The sequence below is a fragment of the Nymphaea colorata genome, chromosome 3 (assembly GCF_008831285.2).
Source record: "Nymphaea colorata isolate Beijing-Zhang1983 chromosome 3, ASM883128v2, whole genome shotgun sequence".
Classification (NCBI taxonomy): domain Eukaryota; kingdom Viridiplantae; phylum Streptophyta; class Magnoliopsida; order Nymphaeales; family Nymphaeaceae; genus Nymphaea; species Nymphaea colorata.
In genome coordinates, this window is record NC_045140.1 from 10526476 (window position 1) to 10537486 (window position 11011).

Here is an 11011-nt window from a genome sequence, read left to right on the forward strand (position 1 = left end):
AAGCTTACTAAGTGGTCATAATTCATAAGAGTGATATCATATATTAGAACATCAATCCTGAGCAAACCAAAACACACTTAAGATGATATAAATCCACTTTTTCATGAACTCAAAGTTAATAGTTCAAATTTTTAAGAATGTAAATTGAATTCAATTTGTTTAATTAAACTGAGTTTATATATGCTACACATGATTAAAGACTTTGTGCTAAAGTTGTCAATTCAAACTATATCATACGCTTTGAAGTCTAGGAGTCACAAAAGATGGCGACGTCAACCTACTTTTTCCAAGAAAAAAAAGATTCTAGGTAGATGAAATGCAATGGAAGTCCTCAACCATCTTCAAAATTGAATTCAATTTCTTCATAGAGCTATTCTCTTCCTAAAAACAATATATATAAGTCAATCATGAAAATAATATGAAAATTGTTGTCAATATTAGATTAGAAAATGAATAATTTAATAAAAATATAAGGGAATAAGGCAATGTCCCTAAGTAAAGAATTTCAGTTATTTTCTTGAAAAGTAAAAAAAAATATTATTATCTCATTTAATAAAAGACCAACATAAACAGAAACAACTGATTATGTCCCTAAGTGACCTATAGTTGAGTACTGAGATTCGATGTTTGACCTTGAAGACTTCTGCAATGCAATCCGACTGGGGGTTAGGCCCCTGACCATACTATTGATGAGATGTAAACATAATTGTAAAATTAGTGGACAGAGTATACAAAATAAAATGAAAAACCAGAAGCGTTGCATAGAACTATGCACTAGGCGAAAAATACACATTCCATCCATAGAAGTAGGATCCCAATGGAGCAAAACATTGGAGCAAAGCAAGAGAGAGAACCATCCTCATTTCTTTAGAGGGTTTTTGTCAACAAATTTGATGAGGTTTAAACCCTATTCTGCTAGTTGCTAGCAATTTTGGTTCGTGCCTCGGAGCTCCATCCACATTGACTTTACCCATTTTTTTTTATTAGTGGACAGGACCTGAACGTTTTGCTTATGAATGTTCAACTTCGATAAAGTACACTCCGAGCTGGCAGTCTCAAATGATGGAAAGAGGAGAGGAAAGGAAAAGGTAAAGCCAGAAATCGCTTCCTTAATTCGGATTTGTTTATGTGTGGAAGTTATCACACCAACCTTGAGAAGGCAAGCACTCCTCAAGCTAACGATTTATATCAGAATTTCATTGTTAGACTTGAGGAGAATGTGGCCTGGGAAAAGGTTAATCCTTTGCCACAGAGTTATCTTCCTTAGCTGATCCGACTTTCAAGTGAGGAAATGGTAGATGAGGCAACACTTATTTCAGGCTCTCACAATGTTTTACTAAGGCTGAATGGGAATGTCCTCAATGACCACAACATTTCTCCAAGCCCAAACTTTTCAAACCACCACCAAAAAAGCATACGCTAGCAGCGACTAACCCAACCCCTCTTCAAGGATGAAGCAAGCTACCAGCCAATTTCTTGAGGAAAAGTCTTCCAAACCTCAAGAGTGACTGAACTCTCGAAGAACAGATGTTTGTTGGACTCCTCCGGAGGCAAGCATAGGGGACATCTATTGGGAAGCATAAATCCTTTTCGTTTGAGATTGTCCATGCTACGAAGTTTGTTTTCGCTTGAGATATAGGCATACCATTGGACACGCCCTTCTAAATATTTTGTCAAGAAGTTTTATCTCAGATTTTTCTTTTCCACCTCTAAGAATCTAGGGAGGTGAAGAGGGGAATGGAGCTGAACCTAGGCATGACATTTCTTATCAATTGACTCATCAGCATTATGTTGCATTAGATCCTATAATTTTTGTATTTCAAAAAGATTGAGTAGCCTTCAAAACGGGAAAGTCCAAGCTAGGGACTTTATGCATCAAGATGCCCTCCCCCTAGTCTTCCAGCCACACCCGAGCTGAGGAACCGTCCTCCACAACCCATTTTGCATCCCTTTTGATGGCTTTCCATCTCCATTTTAAGCCATTCCAGAACCAAGAGTCGCTGGCTTTACAATTAAGCGTCCAAATGTTGTAATTTTTAAGATATTTTTCCAAGACAAGATCAGCCCGCGACGCCTTCAAGTGACCAATCTGTAGCACTATAGCACCAAGCAAGCTTGGTTCATGGTTGACAAACCCCTCAAAGCCCACACCGCTCTTAGCTTTGGGCCGACAAAGTTCTTTTAGGCAACTAGATGATGTTTATGGCAATCTAGATTGGAACATCATAGAAAGTTTGCCGCAAGAGATTAAGTGCCTTGATGAAGTCGCTAGGGAGTTTGAAGGGGCGACAACAGAAGAAGATGAGTGGCATTAAATTGGCTTGGATCAGACACAATATGCCCGTATTGAAAAGTGATGTAGCTTTCCACGCCACAAGCTTTATTTGGGCTTTAAGAAAGAGGGGTTGGTAAAGGTTGAGATCAGTTGGCCTATGAACAATAGAAGCCCCAAATATTTGAGTGGGAGATTGACTAGGGGCCACCCGTGATGTCTGTTGATAAGCCTCTCATTCTTTTGTAGCATTAAAGGTCACCATTCCAGATTTGGAGGCATTCACTTTTAAACAGTTATGATTTTGAAATCTCCGTTGATTGCTTTAATTTCCAAGAAGAACTCGACCTTGACAACTTCATGGGCCATAATCACTTTGTCATGCAATTTTCTTCCCTTGGTGAAAGCCCTCTGGGAGTCGACAGTAAGTCTAGAAAGGATAGTAGTCATGCGACTGCAGATAACTTTGCTAATGAATTTGTATAGAGTATTGCACAATGCAATAGGCCTAAGGTCATTAAACGATTTGGTGCTCTAATGCTTGGGCATAAGAACCAGATGTGATTTGACTAGCCTGCCTGATTCCAAGAAACCTTTGATAGCTTTGGTGACTTCTTTGCTAACAATATGCCAGTAGTGTTGGTAGAATGTGGAGAACCCATCTAGGCAAGGTATGCTATCTGCCTTGAAGCAAAAAATTCCCTGTTTGATCTCTAAATTCGAGACTAAGGCCATAAATTGCTGATTTTCCTCACTGGACTTTGTGGGGCCTGGAGTTAAAAAATCAAACATGGACCCAGTGGCCTCGTCTTCACATAGGAGGGCCTTAAAAAATTTAGTGCACTCTTTAGTGATTTGAAGCTGGGAATCAATAGTAAGATCCCCCAAAGAGATGATGGATGGGGACTGTTTATCTATCCTTCCTGAGGCAACCCACTGATAAAACGTTGTGTTTCTGTCACCATTTTTCAGCCAATTGATTCTAGCATTTTGGACCTAAGGCATCTCCTTATCTTTCATCGCAGCTTGGAATTCTAATCTGATACAACATTCAAGATCTGCAAGGAAGTGATCACCACTGTCAAGCCTGGCTTGGACATTGTCAAGCCCTTTTTGTAGGGAAGAATTTTTTCAAATATGTTACCATAGTGCAATCGGTTCCAAGTTGATAGCTTGCTTTGTGTGATCTCTAGCTTGCCCAAGAGCGGACAAAGGCGAACCCTAAACCTCTGTAGTTCCAGCCTTCCCTAATATATCCTTCACATTCCTCCCTCAAGCCATTATGAGTTATAACTCCCAATTTTTATACTCAAAGAATGGAAGAATTGATATTAGGTGATCACTCAATGTTTCATAGAAATTGCAATAGAAACCAAATTATATTCCTAATAACCTTGGTGTGTAACGATGATTGTCAAAGTATCTAGGAGTCCTTCAGTGGAGCCAGTCTGGCCCCCATGGCCCAAGCTGCCTTCAGGAATTATGAACCAAAAACGAACAGCTGAACAGGGCTACATGAACATTATAGCATGCCTTTAGGAATTATGGAAACTGAAAAGGAATACCCAAACATGGTTACATGAACATTATAACATCTGGCAAGTGGCAACAATAGCATCAACATCAAGTCTTCAACAAAAAAAAAAAAAAAAAAAGTAGGAGCCTAGGAGTAATGGAAATGGAGACTTCTGTTCAAGCCTTCATGGTGAAAACAGAACGAACATTCATCATTCATTCTCACCAATAAAATTGAGGAAGTCCAATTATTTCATTTTACAAATTAGTAAGTAAAAAATATCTATTAAATTTATTTGACAGCAGCATGAAACCTCTTATAGAAGTGGAACATGTTTCATGTATCTGCCCCAGAAATTGGAATAAACTCATACAACCTTATGTTACAACATTCCTAAACCTACTCTAATTTTTGACTTAGATTCATGGAACCGTAAAAAAACCTGCTGTTACCAAAGGGCCCAAAAGAACACGGGATAGTAGTTGGACTCCTCTTTCGGCATGAGCGACCAATGCCAAAAACAGGACTCTGTTAAAGAGAGAGTGAGAGTGAGAGATGAAAACGAATTCAACTAAAATAAAATCATCCAAACAATAGTAGATGTCAACAGAAACAGAAATTCAAAAGAGAGAGAGAGAGAGAGAGAGAGAGAGAGAGAGAGAGAGAGAGAGAGAGAGAGAGAGAGAAACAGAAATTCAAAAGAGAGAGAGAGAGAGAGAGAGCTTTATATATAGAAATGAAAAAGATGTCTAAAATTTATTAAATGAACATCAATGGATGCTGAACGACATAAATGAGACATCAGTGTATCTTTAGATAAAACACAATTACGCACGTCCGAAGCAGAGTTACACGTGATCTCCCGATCATAATGCAGGATGGGCAGGTGAACAACTTTATGAATATCAACCGCCAATCCAAGCTGGGGCCGGGGCGACCCGCTACAAAAATCTTCCAACAGTAACTAATGAGCAGCTGCAGCTTCTTTGAAGCGAACAAACTAAACCTTCATTTCAAAGAAGAAGTGATCTGCCTAACCAATAACCAACTCTAGTGAAGAATACAAATGCTACCTCTCTCTCTGTATATAGATCTCTCTTGATCTCAAAATCTCTCTCTGTATTTAATATGGTGGGGCTGGAGCAGTCATGTCTTCCCCTTGAGTTACAGTCTTGCTAGTTCGAGAAGGCCAACTGGTTGGCACGCAGATTGTTGGCCGCTGTAGCAGCTTTGGGCAATGATCTTGTGTACAGCTTGGGTTGGGTGGAAGGCGTCCCAGAACACGTGCTGGTCCCTGTCTTCACATGGCTTCTCCAAGGGCAGGCAGGTCAGAGCCCCGCCATACATCCCAACTCCACAGCACGCCCTGTTTGACACTGTGAACCCTACAACATCACCCAACCAACACCATTAAATAAAACTCATATATAAATACAAATCCTACATTCAGCTAGCAGATTTGAACTCCCTATATATATATATATGTGTGTGTGTGTGTGTGTGTGTGTGGAAACATATTCCAAATCATGAACGATATTAAATGAGCCATAGTGCATTCAACTGATGAATTTTATACTTCTTAACATATACCCCAGAAAGAAAGGATGCCAAAAATGTAAGAGAAGTAGTGAGATGCAATACGTACCATACATTGCAGGATTGTCAACTATGTTCATGAAGGTATCGTAGACATTATAGTGGACGAAGGTGGAGCCTGGGAGGGTGGAATTGATGTTTTTTACAAGCTCAAACAACTGGGTGTTGAACGCCGAGATTGCCTGGTTTACGTGGTCGACGCATTGCCCGTTGGTGTCGGCCTTGGCGAGTTGGCTGGGCATGCACCCAAGAGGGCCAACATTGACCACCACGATCTTCCTTGCACCTAAACTGTAAAGTCTCTGCATGAACAAGCACCACAAGTTCAAGGAAGGAAGAAAGGGTTTGATGGTCCAACCAGTACTAACGCTGCCTGTTCAATTGGGGAAATTTATTTGTTTAGTTTTCGTAGGTGAAACTTAATAATGTGATAGTCCCGCTTAATTTAATAAGCTGAGACATCGTATCAAAAACTAGATTGAATTAATCTACGAGTTAAAAGACTAAAATACCCCTAACGGAAAAGAGGAAAAAGGAAAAGATGCTCCTTCTGTAATAACAAATTTGGAAAAGCAAAAAAGTTAACTTTTTCGACAAAGACAAAAACACCCTCAAAACAGAAAGAAATTACCCTGCTAAGAAGGGTAAAACGCCACTAGCATGTTAAAGTTAATCAGATCCCCGAGTTCTAAATTATGGATTGTAACTTGGGGACAAGGCTGAGTTTGACGATATATGGTCAATTACCAACATTTTTTTTTTTTTTTTCAGAGGTTGTTTGATTATTCTGGATTTGAAATCCATGACAAAAGATTTTTGTGGAATTAAGGATTCTAGGTCAAAGCTATAATCTACATTTAAGATCCATATTTTTACTTTTTGCATTGAAAAAAAGTCGGATTTAAAATCCCGACAATTAAATTTACAGTACTTGAATTTTGAGGATCTCAAAACCCAAAACTGTCAAACACCCCTTTACTTGACAATTTATTGAAAGGCTAGCTGAGGCTAGATCAAGCAACTGATTGGTGCTGATAAAAAATGAAGATAAGGAAGGAAGCAGAAGTACCTGGAGCTGCCGGGTAATGACCTGAACCAAGATTTGGCCGTAGGTGTGAGGGTCGTAGAGCCGGCTGGAGGGATACAACTTGGGCATGAGGTAGTTGTTGATGTAGTCATTGCTGCCGAAGACCACAATGTACATCGATTTAGCGAGGTAATCGGAGAGCGCCTGAGGGTCTTGAAAGAACGGCGAATACTCCAAAGCAATGGTCTTTTCAAACAGCGTCAACTGCTGATTAAACGTAATCCTCGCCACCTGCGTTAATTATGAAAGTTCATGTCGCCCATACTTAAAAAGCACACAATAATGGTGGACAACTTAATTATAGGTAGAGATTCTATGGCGATTCGCTGTCCCAAAACACAAGAACACCTAAATGTGGCACCAAAATACTGAAAAGAGGCCAAATTGGAGATCAGGTCAACACATGAATAGTGTAGTCAACCTCTCCCTCTCTCTATATATATATATAACATAGAATTTGTAGATTTCTCCGTCCGGTGTAGACGGAAAAATTATGTTTTATTTAAAAAACTTTTTTTACTGCCATGGCTTTTCCAATAGTAGCAGGAGTTATTGTGATAGCAAAGGCAACTATCAGAGTAGCAGCGTAGGAAACTTAAATGCTATTTACTCATGCGTCAGAACGACGGCCGACTAACTACGACAGCAAGTGCAGGCGTTAATGTTGGCAGCGTGTGCGGATTCGTGTGCCGTTTGGGGAACTGGAAAGGTGCAGAGACATGGCTGACCAATGGTGTGGCCTAATGTGCACTGTTTAGAGTGGAAGGGAACACTTTTAGTTCGGCCATGATCTACCTTCTCTATCTTCATTGGCAACTGCTGTATTAGGAAGAATTTTGTGTAATACCACAACCAAGGGGCAGAAAGCAGAATGTCTTAACTTGGTCAAATGAACCCATATGCTGTTTATTTTAAAATTCAGACGACCTCAGTGTTGCAAAGGGTGATCTAAGAATCAAGTACATATATGAAGTTCTTTTGGCTCGTAAAACTTTATCTATATATGTCCAAAAAAATATTATATTGAGTTTGTTGTTATTTTTATGTACAATAAGGTCACATTTGCTAAGTCAGTTTTTGAAACTCATAAGTGACTGATAATGCCTGATCTTCAAATATGCTAGAAGGAAAACAAAAGTAAACATAAGAAGAGGAAAAGATCTGGAAAATTCGATGTTCAAATTGAAGTTTATTATCTAAAAAAAAAGTTACAAGCACATGTCAATTTAGAAACCTTACAAAATCTAATTTGTCCATTCAATTTACATAAACTGCGGAGCCATGTTTATTCATATATACAGTTTGATTTATTAAAAACAGTACTCATATCATAGTAATTAAAAGCCAGGGAACAAGATTTTGTGATATATATATATATATATATATATATATATATATATATATATATATATATATATATATATATATATAGCTCATTAGCTTCAAACTATCGTTAAATGGCAATATGTGATTTCTTTTATTATATATGTTTAAGCCAAATATCCATGTTAGAGATCAAGCTTAATTAAGTAGTATGTGCTCAAAGTAACAACGAGAAGGAGGAGGAAGACTTGGATGTGTAATTACATAGTTGGCTCCAGTTTCTTCCAAGATCCCCGCCGCTGCAGAAGCAAAGCTTATTCCCTTGAGCATATTCAGCCCTTTCAATTTAGCTTCTAAGTAGGGTGGCACCAGCGGCAAGCCCAACGACATGGCTGCAGTGATCGGAAAAGTTGATTAGGCAAGTGAAGAACACGAAGGTAAACATGCTGATGAACTACCAACGAAGAAAAAGCTAGAGATGGCTAAAAGATATAGCATGTATACCTCCATAATCGACCACAGTAAGGCCATTAGTGAAGCGGCCAGTTGGGTAGCCGAAATCAATGCCGTAAGGTGGGTAGTTCGCCCGGGCGACGGACGGAATGTAGTTGTTGTTGCCGACGTCTATCAACGAGTCGCCAAATATGAACAAAGCCGGTACGAGCTCCTGGCTTAGGACTCCATTGATGAACTGAAGGAGAGGTAGAAGAAGCACAGAGAGTGCAACCCTGCTGCTCCCCATTTTATGCTTTCTTTAGATCTCCCTCTCTCCCTCTCTTTTTCTCACACCTTTCTTCTTATAGCTGCCACGGCTGCATCCTTGTCTGTATTCATGGAAGACCAACGTGTACACTCATTGTATTGAGGAAGCAACAAGAAAAGTGAAGGGAACCCTCATTCTTTAATGTTGGTGCATTAATGGAATTAGTTGTGAGGTTGATGACACCATCTTGTTCAATTCGTACTCTGCGCATCACTCACGATTCAGCTGGCACTCATTTTAAATAAAGAGTATTTTAAATAAAATGTATAACCTTAACGTGTTTATGAATTATAAACGGTAACTTAATACAAATCCTGTTTTAGTTCAAGTTATTTTATAAAAGATTTGATTTACTACTATCAAAATTTTGATTGTTATATGAGTTTTTTATTTTTTTATTATTAAAAAAACATTATTAAAGCAAAAAATGACTAGCTTAGATCACATCTATAAGGTTAAATTGCAAAAAAAAAATTTCAATATTTAGTTTTTAATGGGTGTGGTTTTTGTCTCTTACCCAAGTGGATTGATGTTTATCAATAAATAATATATATATATATATATATATATATATATATAAGTAAAAAATATTTCAAGAAAGTTATTATGTTTTATAAAGTGTGTTTTAGTCCTTTCTAAAATTGCAGCATGAAGTTTTTTATCACAATCCAAGTTTAACCGGATTCTTAAATAAGAAACATAAGTTTGCGCCGGATTTTTGAGGTACTAGTCAAAATTTGAGGTTGGTTTCAGCGGATCATACCAGTCTCCTGATCCAAGTTTGAGCAGGATTATGCTAAATGCGTGAGCAATTAAGTCAGACTTGGTAATGCCTGTAGTACCCGAACCGAATGCGACTTAATTGCTCGGCCACTTGACCATTTAAAATAGTTTCTGCGTAGAACTAATGCAGCACATGGTGGTGCTCTCACTGTCACCTGCTTTTGATATCATGGTAGCAGAGTAGTTGGAGCAGCTATAGGCAGACATTTAAACCACACAGACTAAAAGGTGGCCGAACCAGAAGGAGTACTGGACCTTGAGAAACGAGTAGTGGTGAAATCTTGGGCATGATGGGGCCAATGGGCTCCGAGACATGACAACTTCTTAAAGAATCTGGTCGCCCCATCTCCCCTAGTTAACGGATATCAAAACTTAGAACACCAACGCTTCCGCTCACAGGGGCAACGCCATGTGATCCTCTGTGATCTGGCGTTAATGGCAAGAAGATAGCAGCTGACGGAACAGTGTTCGCATTTAGTAAGTGCAGGTAAGAAATGGAGATGAGCTCCATTAATGAGGCGTCCATTACCACTGTGCACGCAGCAAGGGGCGATCCAAGGGGATGTAGTGGAAGTTGGCAAACATTGTTTGCTGGGTTTGGCTAATGGGATGCCTCATGATCTGGGCAGCCCATTAAGGCCGCACCTTGAGGATGGCTGTTTGGGAGGTGGGAGTTAATTAAATTAATGGAGAAAAACGTTCACCCATGTTTGTGTTTGCATTGACTTGTAAATTTTAAGTCAGAAATAATTATTTCCTCTTAGATGTGATGCAATAGATATCCAATCAGTCAATGATTTGGCTGACCATACTTTTCCAAATCTGCAAACTCCTTGCTTCAATTAGCAGTTCCATGTCTAAACAAATATAAAAGGCGAAACTAAGATAGAGAAAGAGAGAGATGTCTTGCAGCATCTTAACTGGGGAGACAAGGAAGAAGCTCTTTAGGTGTGTCTTTAATAAGATATGGGTTTCATTTGACCTTTTGAACAAAAGATCTGGGCTTCCTTGAACCTCTTGAGTAAAACTAATCTTCAATAACATGTTTTGGCACAAATTTTGCTTCTTTTGTTGCCATTAATTGAAAAAAAAGAAGACAAGCTGCTAGTATTGGTTTTGTTCTCGGTTAGTTCTCAAAGTGGGTACTTTTTCAATTCAGATTTTTCTTTTCCAACTCTAAATATATAAGACAAGGAGCTTACCTGAGAAAAATGCAGACCTGGCTGAGCAGATGTTTCCTTTCAACTCATTTCCGGCTTGAAACAACGCAAAATGGTGCAAGAGCATGGACCAGCTGTATACCAAATGAGCAGGCTGGAAAACACACATAATGAAACCTGCTAGAACAGCCTCTCATATATTGCACGTTTCCACAGAGAGAGAGAGAGAGAGTTTGAAGAAGCCTTTTCCGGCGCCCTCTTTTTTTGTTAATTCTTTTTTTGTATTAATTTTGAAAGTTTTTTTTTTTTTTTTACTTTGAAGTCCTTCATGTAAAAGGAGGTGGAAATATAGGCGTAGTTAAGGAAAGATGTCATCAGATCTGAAGGGTTGTTGGGGGGCCAAGTCATACTATAACTTCTTTCTGATCCCCCATCTAATTCAAAGACTCATTCAACCCCCTGACCGAACCGACTCTTTCCACCATGCACAAGGACCCCAGCTCACCTGCCA

At 39.0% G+C, this 11011-nt stretch overlaps 1 protein-coding gene across 3 annotated transcripts; it reads right to left on the reverse strand.

Moving 5' to 3' along the window:
* Positions 1-4294: 4294 nt before the first annotated feature.
* LOC116250933 (GDSL esterase/lipase 7-like) lies at positions 4295-10661 on the reverse strand. Of its 3 annotated transcripts, XR_004171545.2 has the most exons (7): positions 10543-10661; positions 8299-8618; positions 8059-8186; positions 6454-6702; positions 5434-5686; positions 4624-5173; positions 4295-4316 (listed from the first exon to the last, which is right to left on the reverse strand). XR_004171545.2 is itself a non-coding variant. In XM_050076577.1 (6 exons), exons 2-6 carry the CDS (start codon positions 8534-8536, stop codon positions 4953-4955), a joined length of 1089 nt encoding a protein of 362 aa, XP_049932534.1. In that variant the 5' UTR covers positions 8537-8618; positions 10543-10661; the 3' UTR covers positions 4483-4952. The 3 variants fall into 3 exon arrangements, 2 of the variants coding, with proteins under 2 accessions (XP_049932534.1, XP_031480789.1); XM_050076577.1 differs by lacking the exon at positions 4295-4316 and having other exon boundaries at positions 4483-5173; XM_031624929.2 differs by lacking the exons at positions 4295-4316; positions 10543-10661 and having other exon boundaries at positions 4483-5173; positions 8299-8635.
* Between the last annotated feature and the right edge of the window lie 350 nt (positions 10662-11011).